At 31.2% G+C, this 22835-nt stretch overlaps 2 protein-coding genes and 1 long non-coding RNA gene across 29 annotated transcripts in view; 2 read left to right on the top strand and 1 right to left on the bottom strand.

The window, feature by feature from the left end:
• Positions 1 to 1192: 1192 nt before the first annotated feature.
• LOC127725681 (RAB7A-interacting MON1-CCZ1 complex subunit 1-like) lies at positions 1193 to 15665 on the bottom strand. 22 transcript variants are annotated; one of them, XM_052232860.1, is made up of 8 exons: positions 15538 to 15665; positions 14100 to 14209; positions 11979 to 12072; positions 11223 to 11275; positions 10118 to 10249; positions 6782 to 6884; positions 3300 to 3387; positions 2395 to 2439 (listed from the first exon to the last, which is right to left on the bottom strand). In XM_052232860.1, exons 1-8 carry the CDS (start codon positions 15605 to 15607, stop codon positions 2427 to 2429), a joined length of 663 nt encoding a protein of 220 aa, XP_052088820.1. In that variant the 5' UTR covers positions 15608 to 15665; the 3' UTR covers positions 2395 to 2426. The 22 variants fall into 22 exon arrangements, with proteins under 22 accessions (XP_052088793.1, XP_052088838.1, XP_052088912.1 ...); XM_052232833.1 differs by lacking the exons at positions 2395 to 2439; positions 3300 to 3387 and adding an exon at positions 1193 to 1672; XM_052232952.1 differs by lacking the exons at positions 2395 to 2439; positions 3300 to 3387 and adding an exon at positions 1888 to 1932.
• LOC127725763 (uncharacterized) lies at positions 1489 to 4412 on the top strand. 5 transcript variants are annotated; one of them, XR_007993129.1, is made up of 5 exons: positions 1489 to 1600; positions 1689 to 1776; positions 2884 to 2971; positions 3056 to 3139; positions 4016 to 4099. It is a non-coding gene; the product is annotated as an uncharacterized LOC127725763 (long non-coding RNA). The 5 variants fall into 5 exon arrangements; XR_007993128.1 differs by having other exon boundaries at positions 1689 to 1864; XR_007993130.1 differs by lacking the exons at positions 3056 to 3139; positions 4016 to 4099 and adding an exon at positions 4352 to 4412 and having other exon boundaries at positions 1689 to 1864.
• A 68-nt stretch (positions 15666 to 15733) lies between the features above and the next one.
• LOC127725662 (IQ motif and ankyrin repeat domain-containing protein 1-like) overlaps positions 15734 to 22835 on the top strand; it is a 29264-nt gene continuing 22162 nt past the window's right edge. For both annotated transcript variants that reach the window (XR_007993095.1, XM_052232809.1), the window contains exons 1-4: positions 15734 to 15964; positions 18852 to 19048; positions 20364 to 20528; positions 22693 to 22822. Coding sequence is in view for 1 of the 2 variants with exons in the window: in XM_052232809.1 (XP_052088769.1) it covers positions 15841 to 15964; positions 18852 to 19048; positions 20364 to 20528; positions 22693 to 22822 (616 nt within the window). In the remaining variant the exon portion in view is untranslated. The remainder of the gene's footprint in view (positions 15965 to 18851; positions 19049 to 20363; positions 20529 to 22692; positions 22823 to 22835) is intronic.

Genomic DNA, 22835 nt, shown 5'->3' with positions numbered 1-22835 from the left:
CAATCTCCATGGAAATGAGATGTGCCAATGCTAATACAAGTGCATACCAAATACCATTGACCTACCACTAGTAGTTCACCATAAACTAGACCTAATCACAAACTAATACAGCGTTGACGCCTCCGCTGCAGCCGACGCCAGAAACAGCATACCTATGTCTCGCTTTTTGACTCCGTTAAGGCGAGATAGAAATGGACAATACAACTGAATGTAGAGGACTGCACTGTTTTGGTTGACCATTATAAAATTTTTTATCGCAAATGACATACAATATATTTTATCAAAAAGGCAAAAAATCCTAGCATTCTATTTTCTTTCAATGAGACATATACACCAAACAACAATAAAACAGAAAACAGAAAATATAGTAAACGGGACATTTTATTTATTTGAAAAAAGATGTGGGCTTCACATCAATGAGACTGTAATCCAACAACACAACAGGACTGTCAAATTGACAGCAAACAGGGTTTTCCTTTACTTTTATTAGTGTCATTGTTAAAGGAAACAAGGACCATAATTCCTGAACAACACAAAGAGTAAATGGTCAAGATTGTATTTGTCATAAAAACAACACATTAAAATACAAAATAAATATTGATTGAATGGTTTTTAAATTATTGTCTGGTTGAGAAATAAAGCGGCATTTTTTTTTTAATAAATCAAGGACCATAACTCCTGAATGGCAAATGTGAAAAAGTATGATCAAAGTTGACCTCTATAATGTCATGAATGACAACTTATCAAAGTACATTTACCACAATGTTTCATTATAAATAAACTGTTAACACAGAGATATGTCTCGCCTATTTGTTATTTTATTAATGCAAATGTTGAAATTAAAATAGTAATACTTTAACATGTAAGTTATGCAAATATTCAAAGTCAATGAACCATGACTGAAGGTACAGGGCTAAACAATCTCCATGGAAAAGAGATGTGCCAATGCTAATACAACTGCATACCAAATATCATTGACCTACCACTATTGGTTCACCATAAACTAGACCTAATCACATTGTTGATGCTGCTGCCACCGACGCTGGAAACAGCATACCTATGTCTCCCTTTTTGACGCCGTCAAGGCGAGACAAAAATGATAGGAAATTGATTTTGTTTTTAATTTCAACTGCTTGCCTACCCTTCATACTACTCCAAATTAATTATCTGGCTAAAAAGAACAAAATACATCTAGAGTTCTTGTGTACATGTAACTCACATATACATTTATTACTTTTATTTTTGCTACTTCGTCTTAATTTTCAATAAAAGTAGCTTTTTAACATAAAAGTGGCTTTTAAGTTTGAAAAGCTATTGGAATGACAACGTTTCATCTCTGTCTCTTGTCATCATTGCATCAATTCTATAATTGAACCAATATATTCTCCTTGCCTTGCCTACATGTATCTGATATCATTTTGGAAAAACAATAATCAACTTATAAATATGTATTCAACTCATGTTGACATAACTTTAAGAAATTCTTCAGCTTTGTCTGTTGACCATCCATACATAACTGGTGACTTTGCACATGCAATATATTTTGATAGTAGGTCTTGTCCTATAACCTTTGGATTAAAGTCAGAAGTACTTTGTTCTGGTTTGTTACAAAACCAATAACACATTTCACCAGCATACATCATACTTAGTAAGTGTGTGTCACTGTATATACCTGTAAAGATAGAAAGGTTTGTTACAAAACCAATAGCCCATTTCACCAGCATACATCATACTTAGTAAGTGTGTGTCACTGTATATACCTGTAAAGATAGAAAGGTTTGTTACATAACCAATAGCCAATTTCACTAGCATACATCATACTTAGTAAGTGTGTGTCACTGTATATACCTGTAAAGATAGAAAGGTTTGTTACATAACCAATAGCACATTTCACCAGCATACATAATACTTAGTGTGTGTCACTGTATATACCTGTAAAGATAGAAAGGTTTGTTACATAACCAATAGCATATTTCACCAACATACATAGTACTTAGTGTGTCACTGTATATACCTGTAAAGATAGAAAGGTTTGTTACAAAATCAATAGCACATTTCACCAACATACATCATACTTAGTGTGTGTCACTGTATATACCTGTAAAGATAGGAAGGTTTGTTACAAAATCAATAGCACATTTCACCAGCATACATAATACTTAGTGTGTGTCACTGTATATACCTGTAAAGATAGGAAGGTTTGTTACAAAATCAATAGCACATTTCACCAACATACATAGTACTTAGTGTGTCACTGTATATACCTGTAAAGATAGAAAGGTTTGTTACAAAACAATAGCACATTTCACCAACATACATCATACTTAGTAAGTGTGTGTCACTGTATATACCTGTAAAGATAGAAAGGTTTGTTACAAAACTAATAGCACATTTCACCAACATACATCATACTTAGTAAGTGTGTGTCACTGTATATACCTGTAAAGATAGAGAGGTTTGTTACAAAACTAATAGCACATTTCACCAACATACATCATTCTTAGTGTGTGTCACTGTATATACCTGTAAAGATAGAAAGGTTTGTTACAAAATCAATAGCACATTTCACCAGCATACAACATACTTAGTGTGTGTCACAGTATATACCTGTAAAGATAGGAAGGTTTGTTACAAAACCAAAAGCACATTTCACCAACATACATTATACTCAGTAAGTGTGTGTCACTGTATATACCTGTAAAGATAGAAAGGTTTGTTACATAACCAATAGCACATTTCACCAGCATACATAATACTTAGTGTGTGTCACTGTATATACCTGTAAAGATAGAAAGGTTTGTTACATAACCAATAGCATATTTCACCAGCATACATCGTACTTAATAAGTGTGTGTCACTGTATATACCTGTAAAGATAGATAGGTTTGTTACATAACCAATAGCATATTTCACCAGCATACATCATACTTAGTAAGTGTGTGTCACTGTATATACCTGTAAAGATAGAAAGGTTTGTTACAAAACTAATGGCACATTTCACCAACATACATCATACTTAGTGTGTGTCACAGTATATACCTGTAAAGATAGAAAGGTTTGTTACATAACCAATAGCACATTTCACCAGCATACATAATACTTAGTGTGTGTCACTGTATATACCTGTAAAGATAGAAAGGTTTGTTACATAACCAATAGCATATTTCACCAGCATACATCGTACTTAATAAGTGTGTGTCACTGTATATACCTGTAAAGATAGATAGGTTTGTTACATAACCAATAGCATATTTCACCAGCATACATCATACTTAATAAGTGTGTGTCACTGTATATACCTGTAAAGATAGAAAGGTTTGTTACATAACCAATAGCACATTTCACCAGCATACATCATATTTAGTAAGTGTGTGTCACTGTATATACCTGTAAAGATAGAAAGGTTTGTTACATAACCAATAACACATTTCACCAGCATACATCATACTTAGTAAGTGTGTGTCACTGTATATACCTGTAAAGATAGAAAGGTTTGTTACATAACCAATAGCACATTTCACCAGCATACATAATACTTAGTGTGTGTCACTGTATATACCTGTAAAGATAGAAAGGTTTGTTACATAACCAATAGCATATTTCACCAGCATACATCGTACTTAATAAGTGTGTGTCACTGTATATACCTGTAAAGATAGATAGGTTTGTTACATAACCAATAGCATATTTCACCAGCATACATCATACTTAGTAAGTGTGTGTCACTGTATATACCTGTAAAGATAGAAAGGTTTGTTACATAACCAATAGCACATTTCACCAGCATACATCATATTTAGTAAGTGTGTGTCACTGTATATACCTGTAAAGATAGAAAGGTTTGTTACATAACCAATAACACATTTCACCAGCATACATCATACTTAGTAAGTGTGTGTCACTGTATATACCTGTAAAGATAGAAAGGTTTGTTACATAACCAATAGCACATTTCACCAGCATACATCATACTTAGTAAGTGTGTGTCACTGTATATACCTGTAAAGATAGAAAGGTTTGTTACATAACCAATAGCACATTTCACCAGCATACATAATACTTAGTGTGTGTCACTGTATATACCTGTAAAGATAGAAAGGTTTGTTACATACCCAATAGCCAATTTCACCAACATACACAGTACTTAGTATGTGTCACTGTATATACCTGTAAAGATAGAAAGGTTTGTTACATAACCAATAGCATATTTCACCAACATACATCGTACTTAGTGTGTGTCACTGTATATACCTGTAAAGATAGAAAGGTTTGTTACAAAATCAATAGCACATTTCACCAGCATACATAATACTTAGTGTGTGTCACAGTATATACCTGTAAAGATAGAAAGGTTTGTTACATAACCAATAGCATATTTCACCAGCATACATCATACTTAGTAAGTGTGTGTCACTGTATATACCTGTAAAGATAGAAAGGTTTGTTACATAACCAATAGCACATTTCACCAGCATACATCATATTTAGTAAGTGTGTGTCACTGTATATACCTGTAAAGATAGAAAGGTTTGTTACATAACCAATAGCACATTTCACCAGCATACATCATACTTAGTAAGTGTGTGTCACTGTATATACCTGTAAAGATAGAAAGGTTTGTTACATAACCAATAGCACATTTCACCAGCATACATAATACTTAGTAAGTGTGTGTCACTGTATATACCTGTAAAGATAGAAAGGTTTGTTACATAACCAATAACACATTTCACCAGCATACATCATACTTAGTAAGTGTGTGTCACTGTATATACCTGTAAAGATAGAAAGGTTTGTTACATAACCAATAGCACATTTCACCAGCATACATCGTACTTAGTGTGTGTCACTGTATATACCTGTAAAGATAGAAAGGTTTGTTACAAAACAATAGCACATTTCACCAACATACATCGTTCTTAGTGTGTGTCACAGTATATACCTGTAAAGATAGAAAGGTTTGTTACATAACCAATAGCATATTTCACCAGCATACATAATACTTAGTATGTGTCACTGTATATACCTGTAAAGATAAAAAGGTTTGTTACATAACCAATAGCACATTTCACCAACATACATCGTACTTAGTGTGTCACTGTATATACCTGTAAAGATAGAAAGGTTTGTTACATAACCAATAGCATATTTCACCAGCATACATCATACTTAGTAAGTGTGTGTCACTGTATATACCTGTAAAGATAGAAAGGTTTGTTACATAACCAATAGCACATTTCACCAGCATACATCATATTTAGTAAGTGTGTGTCACTGTATATACCTGTAAAGATAGAAAGGTTTGTTACATAACCAATAGCACATTTCACCAGCATACATCATACTTAGTAAGTGTGTGTCACTGTATATACCTGTAAAGATAGAAAGGTTTGTTACATAACCAATAGCACATTTCACCAGCATACATAATACTTAGTAAGTGTGTGTCACTGTATATACCTGTAAAGATAGAAAGGTTTGTTACATAACCAATAACACATTTCACCAGCATACATCATACTTAGTAAGTGTGTGTCACTGTATATACCTGTAAAGATAGAAAGGTTTGTTACATAACCAATAGCACATTTCACCAGCATACATCGTACTTAGTGTGTGTCACTGTATATACCTGTAAAGATAGAAAGGTTTGTTACAAAACAATAGCACATTTCACCAACATACATCGTTCTTAGTGTGTGTCACAGTATATACCTGTAAAGATAGAAAGGTTTGTTACATAACCAATAGCATATTTCACCAGCATACATAATACTTAGTATGTGTCACTGTATATACCTGTAAAGATAGAAAGGTTTGTTACATAACCAATAGCACATTTCACCAACATACATCGTACTTAGTGTGTCACTGTATATACCTGTAAAGATAGAAAAAATTGTAAATAATGATGCATTACTGATACCTTGTTTCTCTTTATAACTCAGTACAGCAGTTTATGTAAGGGTGGCTAAAGTTAAATGACCCATTTCCATCTTTACATGATTTAAATTCCCTGTGATTTTGGCCATTTCTGTTACAAAATACTGTATCTATTTGACCTGCAAATTAATTAGTTTATCACCAGGTAATTTTTTACGACAAATTTTAGAGTCGGGCCATCTGCTTCAATAAGCACATATCTGTTAACTGACCTGATTTTTGCAGGTGTGACCATAAAGAAACAGCTGTTGATTATCATTTTATTTAAATGAACATATAAAGTCAAATGTATTCTTGCTATTTGTTAAGCTTTTATAATTTGGACTTCATAATGAATTACTCATTAACTTTAATTATTATTATTTGATTATTTTTGTTTGCTTGAGGACAGAAACTTAATATGGTCAAAAATGTGTATCCAATTTGTAATAGGTGTCAGGGTTTTAAATAGACAATGACTTATACTGATATCTGGTAACATTAAAAATGGACTTTGCATGTTCTCATGATTCTGTGGTAGCTTGTTCTGGTGGTTGGTTGAAAATGTAAACAAACTGATAGTGGATATCAGTCAAAATGAAGCATACTATTTATAGGTGGTAATTAAAATACAGGGTTTTCAAATGAAAAGATTTAAACTAAGAACTATTGTTAAGTGAAAGAACATTAGACAACATCCAATGAAATAATAGGAAATTAAAGGCACTAAATCAACAAATTCATTGCAGTCCTTTATCATAAAGTCTCTCCAAAGTCTTAAATAATTAGGAAGCATTTACTCCAAAAATAATTTCCAGACAGCTCCCAAATGATATTGTGTAAAGAGTGAATAACTTACCCATGCTTGCTAAGTTAACAGCATCCTGATCACCTTCCCATTCAGAAGTATTGAAACGACCTGATAACATCTGCTGTAAATACTCTATACCCTGCTTTACATTCTGAAACACAATTATCACTTAATTCATTTTAAACTTTTCATTTTAATTATTTATACATGTATATATAAATAAAAGAATCTTTCCATTGAGGCTGATAATGTTACATTTCTAAGGAAGATTGATTGATTGTTTAAGAAATAATTCTTTCATGCCATGCTCTATGCTCATTTTAACATGGGTAGGCATAATATTTGTCAATATCTTTATACTGAGCATTAGCAAGGTGTAAAATGTTGACAAATATAATGCCTACCCATGTAGCAAAGAGCATGGCATGATAGAATTATTTCGATTCTAATAGGAAAATTAAGAGCTTTTATCCTCTGAAGAGGACCTATAACACAAGTTCGAAAGGCAGCCATTTTGATTTGATGAAGCCAAAATGATGTAGAAAATTAACCGTTTCACGATAGAAAATGAACATACATGTAAACTTACTTTTAGAATGATTTTATTTAATTTCACAACACCAACACAATTGTCCATTTTTATCTCCGGCGTTGTTTAATACAACTGATGTTGCAATCACGTGCAGCCCATGTTTTATTCAAATTAGAACATGGCTTTGTTTCCAAAGTAAAAGAAGGACTTCATATTAGAATGGTGTTTAACACTACTTTCAGCCCTATTGGCTGTATCATGGCTGCAACTTTTTATTGGTGGAGGAAGTTGTAGGGCCTGGATAGAACCACTGACCTTTGACAGGAAAACTTGCAATCCTAGTCAATTAAGATTGGAGTCGTAAAAATACCACATGCTTAAATTTAGCTGTTAGTTTTCTCTTTACAATTGTTTCATATTTTGTTATCTGGATCCTTTCATAGCTTACTATAACACATGAATTTTGCTCATTGATAGAGGCTGTATGGTGACCTGTCAATGTTTACATCCTTGTCCTTTGGTCTTTGATGAATAGATGTCTCATTGGCAATCAAACCAAGTCTTAAATTTATATTAAATGTTATGCTGAAAGTCTATAGATTCACTTATTTTTCACGTGCTCCACTAGAACACATTTGAATGTTTATCAATGTCTTGATTTGGTAAACTTTGGCAACAAACTTGAAAGTTGATTAGCTTGTGATCAACAATCACTGAATGAAATATTATTTTCGATAATATGTTATAGATTCATAATAAATGTAAATAAACTGCTTCACGGAGCACAGCTGGATACGACCACAGATGTCCAACCCTGACAATTGGGGCAAAAATGGACACAATATTCAAGCTTGATACAGGTCTGAATTTGGATTGTAATTAAATATTTGACACATTATAGGTTTCTGACACAGAATAAATGTAGTCAAAGAACTTGAAATTGGTTATATGATTTGAATTTATATTCAATTGAAGATTTCTTGCTGTTGTGCAATACACTGTGCTGTTCCGCAATACTTAGTAAATCTGTTTACAGACAATATACAAAGAATTAGCAAAATAAATTGTGAACCCCAATTTTTCTTTGGAAAATTGACCATTTCTTTAATTTTTGAGTGAAAAAAAATTGACCCTCCCCCTCAAAAAAAAATAACATTTGAAGACATTTTCTTTTTGTAAAATGTGGTACAATTTTTAAGAGACATGAGACGTGATAGCAATATACGACCCCAAAATTTTTTTGCGGTCGTATAAAAACGTGCATACAGGAATTAGTTTAAGTCGGAAACCCAGTTGAAATAAAACAAAAGAAATGGAACTCTTTGTTAGAGAAGGTAAAAAAGGACAGGTTGGTAAATTTGAATTGTTTACATCTGTTTCTATGGGCTTTAAAAATTTAATGAATGTGCATAATTTAGGACTTTATGCATCTTATATATATGTTTTTACTTAAATTATGGTATAAAGCGTTGAGATATTTGTAAACTTTTAAATTATAGACACATTTTCACAAAACAGTCTATTGGGGTATGTGCAAATACATGTGGATCTTTTTTGTGCATAAGCATAAATTCCACCGAAAAAAATTACAAAGAAAGATAATAGATTGATCTTTTTAAAGCATTAATTTACATCTCTGCCCCCGGCAACAGTTTTTTTAAGAAAAAAATCCCAAAAATGGACAATAATTTCATCAAAAGAGAAAGTTGAGTACTCCTTTTTATGTTCAGGTGTGTTTAAGTTGACTATGTCTTAAAAACATAAAAAAAAAAATATTTGATACATCATCTCGCTTCAGATTCTATTATTTTTATATGTTGGTATAATAACATTAAACACTTACAGTACTAAGAAATGAAATATATGGGTCAAGTGAAATATCTTTCTAATGAGTCATAACAACAGAGTAGGTGTGTTCGAATTATAAATTTCTATAAAAAATACTTGACAAGACTATACAAGTGGATCTTAAAAATGAATAACTTAAAAAAAAAAATCATTTTTGTGTATGTTATCTAGGGTAATTAGTCCTCAACCTCTGAATTTTTTTAGTCTGCCCTTCCACGAAATATTTAATTAGAACTTTTTAAAATATTTTTGAACACTCGAAAATTCCCCCTGACAACCGATCATACAATAGTTTTAAATTGACCATATGCATAAAAGTACATTAAATGATGCTCAATAGAAAGTAGATACATTTGTCTTTTAAGATACAACTGGCATATAATGATCGTAATGATGCTATGTGGATAAACTGATTGGGTTTCAAGAGCTAAACTGACGGTGCGTCATCACTACAATGGCTTCCATTTTTACGATTATAAAAAATTGGTGGCGTAATGGGGAGATAATTTTGATGAAGTAGAATCCTGACTGGTTTAGTATACGCTTGCATTGGTTCAATAATTTTGATAACATTATAATTACAAGAAACTCGTTTCATATGACTTTAATATGAAGGTATTCAATTATGAAAAATAACTTTTAAAATATAGACCATATATTGGTCAAAATGCAAAAAAAAATGTAATATCTACTATAGTTTCATAAATTTTATGTGGTTTCAATGAACAAACTCAATTTTCCAAAAATGATTAATAGTTTTCCTTGTTTCTCTAATAATCTATAATAGGATATTCGATTATTCAACAATTGATTTGAAAGTAATATAATTCATTCTGATGATGAAAATAATTGTGTGCATTTATCAGAAATGCAAGATTAATAATGCCATTTGAAGACAAACTGCATACTTGTAATACAATTGGTTTTTTAAAAAAAAATTAAATTAATGCAACACTTATCCTGTTGGATTTTCCAAAAATAATACCATCACAATAGATTTTTACCATATAAAATTCATAATTTATTTGGTCTTCTCTGTTACTATCTCCTTTAATTGTACTGCATAACATATATAACAAAGCACCCTTCCTCCAATTAATACATTCCACTAATTCATGTCCTAAACAGTCTACCATCTATATATAGAAAGTTTCAAACTAAATAAAATAATTTCAGGGTTTTATATATACAACTAGTTATCATGCTTAAACAATAATTAAGAGATAAACTCTAACTTCATTATAAATACATTACATTTTAAAAAAAAATCAGTACTTTTGATTGGCTAAAAACAATGCAACATTCATGACAATGTCACAACAATGCATAGGAAAACAAACGAAGGCTTGATATAACTATAAATTTCATAATAGTAGTATATAATTTAATTGTAAGAATTGAATGCTTCTTTTTATAATTTTATTGGGGTGAAAGCGTTGATCCTGTGAACATTTTAAGTATAAAGCGCTCTTGTACTCTATATAAAATGTGCTTCTGTCAATGCTTTTACACCAGGCTGTTAGTTTTCTCGCTTGAATTGTTTTACATTTGTCATTTTGGGGCCTTTTATAGCTTGCTGTGCGATATGGGTTTTGCTCATTATTGAAGGCCTATAGTTGGTTACTTATAAGTCATTTGGTCTCTGGTGGAGAGTTGTCTCATTGGCAATCATACCATGTCTTCTTATTTTTATATTCACCTATAGATTTGTGCTGAAATTTGTCTTTTGTTAATGGAAAGTCTGTAATTAATTACTACTGACTTTGGTTTACTCCACTATATACAAATTGACCACAATGGAAGGGTGTGAGTGTTTAGAGAATAGGATTAAACCCAAATAAAAAATCAATAAGGTAGTCTCTTTTGGGTAAAAACAGTTGCAAATTTTAATTTATTATGAATAAAAAGTCAAATAACAAAAATACTGAACTCCAACATGTCCAAGGAAAATTCAAAATGGAAAGTCCCTTATCAAATGGCAAAATCAAAAGCTCAAACACATCAAACGAATGGAAAACAACTGTCATATTCCTGACTTGGTACAGGCATGCTTGCAATTGCAAAGTGTAATAATATAACTACAAATCTTATCTGTTTTTTAACACTTACTGATGTTTCTGGAAGACATTTCTTTACAAGTTCTTCTATTGTATCTATCCAAACTAAAAAATAACCCAAAAAAAACCAATTATATTAGATTATTTAGAATATAGAAATTCCGACCTGAACTAGTCAATACTATGTAACCTACATTGGATAATTTTATATATATAAAGCACTAATGTTAATCAAGAATCACCACATCCTATTCAAAGGAGGGCATCATACATCATTTATTAGATAGAATTGAGATGTGCTAATGCTAATACAACTGCATACCAAATATCATTGACCTACCACTAGTGGTTTCCCTTAAACTGACCTAACCACAAACTAAAACATTGGTGACAATGCCATTGACAACGGAAACAATACGCCTAAGTCTTGAAAGAAATTCTTTTTTCTGTTAGATTTTTTTTTAATTCCCAAAGGTATGTACTGGGATTGCTGAATATCATTAATCTTTTTTAAATTTTTGTACAGCTAAATTAATCAATAAATGATTGGTTTTTCAGATAGAAATATAAAGTTTCAATTGAATGAACTTGACAGAAAACAATAGCTATTGTAATTATTCTATGAGCTAGTTCAATTTGCTAAAATCTAAATGGCCATGTAAACACAAACTTATTCTGGGGAAACATTTTATTTCCTTCATAATAAACAAGTATAAATGTTTAAAAAAACATACGGCTTAACATTTTGCTAACTAAAAAAGTCTAGTATACTAATAAAAGAATGGCACCTTAAAAGAAATCTTATTACCAAATATTGTGTGTATTCTTTCTTTACAAGTGTCTTGTGGAAATAGTTCATCTACAAGTTTGGTTTCATCAATGTAAGTATAATCTAGAACTATCTGTAATAAATAACATATCATTATCATTGGTTTATTGTTAAAAATAACATCATTATCATTGGTTTATTGAAATAAAAAACAGATCACTGTCGTTGGTTTATTGTTATAAATAACACATCATTGTCATTGGTTTATTGTTATAAATAACAGATCATTATCAATGGTTTATAGTAATAAATAACAGATCAGTATCATTGGATTATTGTAATAAATAACAGATCATTATCATTGGTTTATTGTAATAAATAACAGATTATTATCAATGGTTTATTGTAATAAATAACACATCATTATCATTGGTTAATTGTTATAAATAACACATCATTATCATTCAATTTGGTTTATTGTAATAAATAACAGATCGTTATCAATGGTTTATTGTTATAAATAAGATCGTTGTCACTGGTTTATTGTAATAAATAACAGATCATTGTCATTGGTTTATTGTTATAAATAACAGATAATTATCAATGGTTTATTTTTATAAATAACAGATCATTGTCATTGGTTTATTGTAATAAATAACAGATCATTGTCATTGGTTTATTGTAATAAATAACAGTTCATTATCATTGGTTTATTGTAATAAATAACAGATCATTATCAATGGTTTATTGTTATAAATAACAGATCATTGTCAATGGTTTATTGTAATAAATAACAGATCATTGTCATTGGTTTATTGTATTAAATTACAGTTAATTATCATTGGTTTATTGTTATAAATAACAGATCATTAAATTGGTTTATTGTAATAAATAACAGATCATTATCATTGGTTTATTGTAATAAATAACATATCATTATCATTGGTTTATTGTAATAAATAACATATCATTATCAATGGTTTATTGTAATAAATAACATATCATTATCATTGGTTTATTGTAATAAATAACATATCATTATCAATGGTTTATTGTAATAAATAACATATCATTATCATTGGTTTATTGTAATAAATAACATATCATTATCATTGGTTTATTGTAATAAATAAAATATCATTATCATTGGTTTATTGTAATAAATAACATATCATTATCATTGGTTTATTGTTATAAACATCAAAAAGCCATAGTTTTGTTAGTAATATTCCTTGATGTTTGTTTTACTTTTTACACTTTATACAGACTTTAGACAGAAAACCAGGAAAATTGTGCTAATAACATAATAAGCAATTTCTTATGATTAATCATTTTAACAATATTCAAAGACAAGACATCAAACTACTGATAATGAGGAAGATGTTAAAGTGTTCACATGACATTCTTTGGTCGTGGTCTGTTCCTATAAATTTAAACAATACACAATTGGACATTACTGTATTACCACTTGACTTAATTATTTCATCATTAGTATCAATGGAAACACTTAATGTTACCCCCTTTACTATAAATACGGTCATCATTTAACATGTATTTCCCACCCACATTTCAGTTCACTCAATATCACTAATACAAGTTGTGCCTGAATATAATGCCTGCCTTCCATGAGGGATAAGCTATGTTTAATGGAAAAACTCTTATTACTTTTAAATTTGAATCAAAATTTACTTATCTTCATGCACCATAGCCCTTTGTGGTGGCTTCCATCACTATCCTCTAGTTTAATATCTAATTCACTTACTATAATTTAATATCTAAAATGTACACACTGAAAAAAATATTATTCTTTAGGACTTGCATTGCAATCCTTAGAATGTCCAGATATTTGTTTAAAACAATTTCAGCTATTTTGAATGCAAACAGAGAAGGTTTTAAAGGTCAAATTTAAAAACTTTGTACAACAACTAGCCATCCCTACACAAAAGATAATGTCATTGTACTCTTGTGTTCATAAATAGCTGTACACACATGCTTGAAAGTTACTATCTAGTAAAAACACAGAACAATTATGTCTAGAAACTGTATCTATCAAATATATATGTACATAACAATATTTAAGTATAGCTATAATGATCTCTATATCAACTACCTACATAAATATGTCAAATATGTTATAGTTTTCTCTAATTCTAGTTTTACCTGAGCATATTGTTTCAGAAGCTCTACCAAACTCTCTTCACTTGGTGATTTTTTACAAACATCAATATAACAGCAACATTTGTCCTTCAGTTGCTTCAACACTTTATCATCTGCAAAATTTTATTTACAACCAATTAGAATTCATCATGATAGACGATTGATTAATTATTAGATGTTTATTACCACGCAAACAGTTATCTCGTTTTGCCATGGTTGATTATTCTAGGTGTAAATGAAGATGGAGTTTATACAAGTTTACAAGGGAGATAATGCCTTGTCACATGCTAGGCCTCAGACCATAATTATTTTTACCATTGGTTAACAAAGCATTGTTTTTGTAAAAGTCAAATAAGATTAAAAAATTAAAAAGGGTTCAAACATGAAATAAATGTTACTGCTTATAGACCATTATCATTCTAATAAAATATGCTTGTCCCAGCACAATCTATCTCTGCTTTCTCTTTTGAGAGCCCTGAAAGCATGTCAATGGTAGGATTTGAATACTTTTACTTTGGCCAAATCACTACTTTCACTTTCAACAATAAATTTTTCCCACATGTTTTATTTATTTCAATATATATGCATCTTATAGGACCACTCAAATAGACAACTTTTCAAAGGAAATTGTAGCAAGAAAACTCTTGAAGAAATACCCCATATAATACTTTGGAACTCTATTCCTAGACCACGAACAAGGGGAATTAATTGTGGTCTGAAGCCTATTTATTGTGATATAATTTGATCTGGGATATTGAGACAAGGGAGATAATTAATTAACCTGTCAATTAGTAATTAAATACTCCAAATATGTACATAGATGATAATGCCCAAAACCTTTTTTGGGGTACAGGGGTGAATTTTTTTATTTTCAGAGAGCCTGTCTTTTTGTTGAAAAAAATCCCTTTAAAAAATATTTAGGTAAAGAATTGATATACATGTATCTATCTATAGTAGAGTTGCACATGCATGCTAAGAAAAAAATTATATAATTAGTGAATAAATATATAACATGTATAATATCATATATTATAGCATAATGGTATACATATGGTACAAATAACATATTGAAAAAATACACATTTGGGGTATTTAAATAAGGAGGGTGGGTCAGGGTCGTAATGTCCTCAAACCCCTGTTGCCTTTTGAAAAAAAAAATATATCAATTTTGAGAAATGATCGATGGATTGTTATTTGCTTAATTTCCAGTGTCAAATATTTTAAGAATGTTCTTTACCGCAAAAAGTCATAGACATAATTATATTTGTTTTCAATATTTTTATTCATTAAAGGGATTGTTCCTCACCTTAGGGTATGTTATACCTAAAGAAAGGGGCTGTCATTATATATAAGGGAGAACTGAGATTGAGGTTTAGAAATTAGATGTATCACAAAACTTATCCATTTGTAACAAGTACTTGTCCAAGAACTGATAACTTACCATTTGATATCAATGCCTTATCACAAAGTTTGTGTATTTGATTCAATCGTTCTGTGATATGTGCTGTCATCTCATCACCAGCTAATGATCAGTACTCCCCTCTCTTTCGGAGTGGCGTTTCCCTTCCGAACTTGTTTTTGTTTTTTTTACGTTAAAATTCTTTTTATCCAATCGCTTTTCAAAAATTGAGATAACTAAGTGCGGGATAGCTTTGTTTACAACATGGCGGATATACTCCTCCGCCGCTAAACTTCGCTTTTCCAATTGTTTGTTAACAATTTCATTGCAGTCGTCAATATTATCATGCCTCCAAAGAAACCACCAGTAACAAAAGCCCCTGCAAGAGCACCAGTGAAATCAACACCTGCAAAGGGGACTCCGGCAAAAGTTACACCTGGAAAGAAAGTCTCAGGTGCACCTGCAACAGGTACAGTTTTAATATACGCAATAATATTGTTTCCAATATAATCCATGCAATAATATTGTTTCCAATATAACCGTAATCATAGCCAAGGATTTGTATAGTAAGTCACTATACAAATCCTTGTCCTAACTATGCAAGAAATTCCCAATTGTACTCCAAGTGAATAATGGACAACTCGGCCCTGGAGACTACTTGACACCAGAAACAACTAGGACCGAGTCAACTCAGACCGACTAATAAGTCTACTTGGATCATCTATAATGTCAACACAGACAAAGTTTTAAAAGGAAGTTTAGACTATTTGAATAATTATAAATGATCACATATGAGTTTCATGTCTCCTGTACTTGATGATAACAATACTGGAATACCGTTGTGTCTACCATTCTGGAATAAAATTGTGTTCCAGTATTCTGGTATTTAAAAAAGATTAAAAAATAAATGGGGATTGTGTCCATGGGACACAGATGATGTCCCCGCTTGCATATAAAGTTATAAAGGTACATAACTTAAGAACGGTAAAAGTGACACTACCCAAATTTGTACTTGATCTGAGTTTTGTTGTAATAAGCATTGTGTATAAGTTTCATAACATTTACTTGAGGCAAACTTAAGTTAGAAAACAAAAACGAAAAATTCAGCAATTTTTCCGTTTGTAAAGGGGCATAACTCAATAACAGTAAAAGTGAGGCCACCAAAATTCAAATTTGATCTGTGTTTTGTGGTAATAAACATTGCACATAAGTTTCATAACATTTGTTTGAGGCAAACTAAAGTTAGAGAACGGAAACGAAAAAATTCAGCAATTTTTCCATTTGTAAAGGGGCATAACTCTAGAATGGTAAAAGTGACGCTACACAAATTCAAATTTGATCTGTGTTTTGTGGTAATAAGCATTGTGTATAAGTTTCATAACATTTGGATGAGGCAAACTAAAGTTAGAGAACAGAAACGAAAAATTTAGCAATTTTTCCATTTGTAAAAGGGCATAACTCTAGAACAGTAAAAGTGAAGCCACCAAAATTCAAACTTGATCTGTGTTTTTTGGTAATAAGCATTGTGTATAAGTTTCATAACATTTGGTTGAGGCAAACTGAAGTTAGAGAACGGAAACCAATTTTGGGACCGACGGACGGACGTATAGACGGACAAGGGTAAAACTTAATGCCCCCTCCACTACGGCAGGGGCATTAAATGCATTCTGAGAGTATTGCATGGCATTGAATACATAGTCCCATATCAGTTAAATTCATTGTACTGGAACAAAATGCTAACTTGATCTAACTTTTTATGGTGTAAACTAAATAACAAATATCAAATCAATATCTTCAAGCATGAAGATAAAAAGTGCAGAAAACTGATTATTTGCATGAATTTTAGAAGTCCAAGGACCATAACTCTGCACAAAATCATCAAACTGGAACAAAATTCAAACTTGATCTGTAACTGGTCATGATGAAAAACTATATACCAAATATCAAATGAATATCTGCAAGGATGAAGAAAATAATGTGTTGGACTGACGGATGGACATACAAACAGAAGGACGGCCTTTGAAGAAGGTCTATGAAGGACATAACCTGGTCAGGCTATGTTATTATCTTTAAGAAATTATTTTCAAATCTAAAAATAAAAAGATTTAATGCTAATAAGGATTTCATTTCAGACAATATAAATATCTGAAATCTGAATTAACACTTTGTACAATTGGCTATTTGGCTTTCATAAATTGTTACCTTAGGATGCTCTCTCTGGGGTACATAGATTTACCCTCAAAACACAGTGTTTATGAGTAATATAGTAATTATATACCAACATAAGAGGTCTCTAAACACAGTAGCTCCAAATGGAACTTTTACTCTTGGAAGCCATATTAATTATGTGAATAATCGGAAAGAAATATGTAGCATATAAAATATAGGATATGCAAAAAGACATAATTAACGATGCCTGGTGATGATTCATAGCCTGACCGGGTTCTTTCCTTCATGGACCTTCTTCAGAGGCAAAATGATGGATAAATAGTTAAAACCTAATTTATATAGATCCAGCATCTGGAGGACAAAAGTTATCTGGTATAGGACAGATAAGAGTTATTTTGTATCCGGCATATATATCTACAGGATCAATTCTCCTTTCAGTTAAAATCCAGTGGTATACCAGTGTTGTATTATTTTTTTAATCTTTTTTACAATACTGGAACAAAATTTTATTCTGGAATTGTAGATAATACTGGTATACCAGTATTGCCATTCACAAATCTTCAGAAAAAAAACAACTTTGAATTTTTTCATGAAAAAAGCAGATTATCATTTGATAATTAAACATGTTAAAGGTAAAATGATGTGAAGGATCAATCATTCATTGTGTTATGTTTGAGATTTTTTTTAGTTTAAATTGGTCATTAAGGTGTTTTTTTTTCTTATAAAAAGTAGTTTAAGACTTTAAGACTTTAAGACTAGATTATTAGTCCAGCTTTTCCCTAACCTTAGCCCTTAAAGATTAAGAAACTACATTACATGTAAATCTTGGAAATATTGTCACTTTAATACCAGTAAGTGAATTTTAACGTCAAAGTTACAAGATAAGACACCGTGATCAGAAATCTAAATTCCAGTCAGATTAGGGAAATTGTAATTTTTTCATTCTCCTAAATTTGTAATCAGAGTTTATTTTCATGTTATTTTGACAATTTAAAACTCTAAATTCTAGCATTTCTGATAAAAGTTAAACCAAGCTGTATTTTTTTTATTTGTACAATTTATGATAATCAACCATCCACATGTGTTTATCATAGCCATTTTGAATACAGTTAAAGCTTATTAGAAGTGGATAGGTGAGATGAGAGAATCTCTAGATCTATTATTGATGCTATATTTCATATTCATAGGTGCCAAAAAACCAGGAGCTGCACCATCCAAAGGTAATGTACCTACGAAGCCAAAAGAGAAAGTCTGGACCAAACAAGATGATGCTGCCAGGACTATACAGACCAAATACAGACAATTCAGAGCAAAGAAGATACTTGAAAAGAAGAAAAAAGAAAAGATGGACTATGAAGAACTTATGAATAAATTAGAACATGAGGTAACAGGCAATTTCCCCTGTATTTGTTTCACTCGAAGAGTCAGCGTCATAAATCAATCACAAATCAATCATATATGCCTTCAACAACAATATATAGACCTGAATTTCAGTTTGATTTTATTGAAATTTGTGAAAATGTTTTAAATTCTTTAAATAATTGTAAAATTTGATATTGGAGACCTAAAATTTTTTTTTTATTTGAAAGACAATACATAAGAATAGGGTATAAAAAATGTACCAAATTTCAAAGTATATTCTAAAAAATCAGTGTCATATTTATTTTACTGACTAGTTTTTTTTTTAAATCACTGGGAACAATCTGTGATTGACTGTTATAGTAAATTCAAATGAAAGAGGTAGGTATAACCATTTTAAGCATGCCAAACCTCCTACTTGTGATTTCTGAGATTGCTCTGACAGCCTTTTATAAGATTATAAGGTCCATGGCCAAAACAACTCATACAAAATCCTAGGCCGTGTGACATCAGAGTAATCTCGGACTACCAATATGTATTACAGTCATTTTACTAATGTAGTTCCAATTTATGATGTGTCTTGGAGTAATTCCAAGGTATGGCTCTGTATTTGCACAGCCAAATGTGGATGGCTGTGTACAATTACATCAGGCACAGCTGAACAGAAACCCCACACTAAGAGTAATGTCAAGAGATTTTGTGTATTCATATCATTGGGCATGGTCCAACCTGCCGTTTTAAAGACTGTATATTGCCATCGAGATGTCTTTCAGTTATTTATGTTTTTAGGTTCCTGTCTCATTGATGTATTCCCCACATCATCAATATACTACATATTAATTTAGATTTTTGTTTAATGTACCCAAATCAGCTTAGAGATGGCTGCACATTTGTAAATCCTACAGAGTTTATACATGTAAATACAATCTTTATTAGAATGGATATGTCTTTGGTTTGAAATATGAATAAAAGGAGTTTTGATATATACATATGTACATGTATGTCAATGAGTCTCCGAGCTACGCAAGGACACAAAAAAAAAGACATTTATACGATAGGTCTTAATTCATACATGTGGGTAATTTGCGTAAAATGAATTCTAAATTATGTCACAATTGATACATTTCAAAAATGGTCTTAATTCATACATGTTGGTAATTTGCGTAAAATGAATTCTAAATTATGTCACAATTGATACATTTCAAAAATAAAATTTGGCACAAATGGAATATCTCAAAAATACATTGGGCGCAGAAGGACTGCAGCAGATAAATTTGGAGTCTTAGCATTTAATGCATAATAACAAACATGTCTTTATAATTTACAAATTTTGTTTTCAGGCATTTCTGAAACTGGTACAGATGGAACAAGAACAAGCAGAGAAAGATAGAAAGAAAGAAGAAGGAGAAAGAAGGAGAAGGGCAGAAGAAATAAAACGGAAGAAAAGAATGTTGGAAGCAGCTTTTGATGGAGATAATGAAGAAATTTTACAAATACTTAAAGAAGTACGTTTCGGCCAATTTATGAAAGATATTGTGTAATACAAACTATTTAAATTGGAATTTGAAAGTTTATAGATAAGGGCAACTGCACTAGATGTCTTTTGGTTATTTTTGTCATTGTGTTGCAGTTTATAGATAGGGACAACTGCATTAGATGTCTTTTGGTTATTTTTGTCATTGTGTTGCAGTTTATGGATAGGGACAACTGCACTAGGTGTCTTTTGGTTATTTTGTCATTGTGTTGCAGTTTATAGATAGGGACAACTGCACTAGATGTCTTTTGATTATTTTTTTCATTGTGTTGTAGTGTATAGATAGGGGCATTTGCATAAGATGTCTTTTGGTTATTTTTGTCATTGTGTTGCAGTTTATAGATAGGGACAACTGCACTAGATGTCTTTTGGCTATTTTTGTCATTGTGTTGTAGTGTATAGATAGGGGCATTTGCATTAGATGTCTTTTGGTTATTTTTGTCATTGTGTTGCAGTTTATAGATAGGGACAACTGCACTAGATGTCTTTTGGCTATTTTTGTCATTGTGTTGCAGTTTATAGATAGGGACAACTGCACTAGATGTCTTTTGGCTATTTTTGTCATTGTGTTGTAGTGTATAGATAGGGGCATTTGCATTAGATGTCTTTTGGTTATTTTTGTCATTGTGTTGCAGTTTATAGATAGGGACAACTGCACTAGATGTCTTTTGGCTATTTTTTGTCATTGTGTTGCAGTTTATAGATAGGGACAACTGCACTAGATGTCTTTTGGTTATTTTTGTCATTGTGTTGCAGTTTATAGATAGGGACAACTGCACTAGATGTCTTTTGGGGGTTATTTTTGTCATTGTGTTGTAGTGTATAGATAGGGGCATTTGCATTAGATGTCTTTTGGTTATTTTTGTCATTGTGTTGTAGTGTATAGATAGGGACAACTGCACTAGATGTCTTTTGGCTATTTTTGTCATTGTGTTGCAGTTTATAGATAGGGACAACTTTACTAGATGTCTTTTGGCTATTTTTGTCATTGTGTTGCAGTTTATAGATAGGGACAACTGCACTAGATGTCTTTTGGTTATTTTTGTCATTGTGTTGCAGTTTATAGATAGGGACAACTTTACTAGATGTCTTTTGGCTATTTTTGTCATTGTGTTGCAGTTTATAGATAGGGACAACTGCAATAGATGTCTTTTGGTTATTTTTGTCATTGTGTTGCAGTTTATAGATAGGGACAACTGCACTAGATGTCTTTTGGGGGTTATTTTTGTCATTGTGTTGTAGTGTATAGATAGGGGCATTTGCATTAGATGTCTTTTGGTTATTTTTGGCATTGTGTTGCAGTTTATAGATAGGGACAACTGCACTAGATGTCTTTTGGTTATTTTTGTCATTGTGTTGTAGTGTATAGATAGGGACAACTGCACTAGATGTCTTTTGGTTATTTTTGTCATTGTGTTGCAGTTTATAGATAGGGACAACTGCACTAGATGTCTTTTGGTTATTTTTGTCATTGTGTTGTAGTTTATAGGTAGGGACAACTGCACTAGATGTCTTTTGATTATTTTTGTCATTGTGTTGCAGTTTATAGATAGGGACAACTGCACTAGATGTCTTTTGGTTATTTTTGTCATTGTGTTGTAGTTTATAGGTAGGGACAACTGCACAAGATGTCTTTTGATTATTTTTGTCATTGTGTTGCAGTTTATAGATAGGGACAACTGCACTAGATGTCTTTTGGTTATTTTTGTCATTGTGTTGTAGTTTATAGGTAGGGACAACTGCACTAGATGTCTTTTGATTATTTTTGTCATTGTGTTGCAGTTTATAGATAGGGACAACTGCACTAGGAATCTTTTGGTTATTTTTGTCATTGTGTTGCTGTGTTGTTGATGTATATATTCCACTTACTGCAATACCTCTCACCCTTGTAATTTGTGATAGATTTTGATAAAAAAAATTTAAAAGATGATATCAACAATATATCTTTTGAGTTTGAAAACCATTGACAATCAGTTTTTTCTATGGGATTTATTCCCCTTGGAATCATAAATCATTTGAAAATTGATGTTTTAGCATTCTCACACATGCAATTCATATTGTATTTTGACCAAATTTATACTATAGTCAGGTCATATTTTGAATGCATGACATTGACTTCCGTTTTAACTTTACAGGTAAAGGAATTGGATGATAAGAATAACATAGGAAATGATGTGATAGGTAAAAACTTACGAGACAGACATTTGTTGGCTATGGTGGAATGTGAAGATGCTAATGAAAATACACCTATATCAGAGGCAGCAAGTAATTTCTTTTT

The sequence above is a fragment of the Mytilus californianus genome, unplaced genomic scaffold (genome assembly GCF_021869535.1).
Source record: "Mytilus californianus isolate M0D057914Y unplaced genomic scaffold, xbMytCali1.0.p SCAF_1, whole genome shotgun sequence".
In the NCBI taxonomy this organism is placed as follows: domain Eukaryota; kingdom Metazoa; phylum Mollusca; class Bivalvia; order Mytilida; family Mytilidae; genus Mytilus; species Mytilus californianus.
Note: the sequence above shows the minus strand (reverse complement) of the source record. Positions and strands in the feature narration are given on the sequence as shown.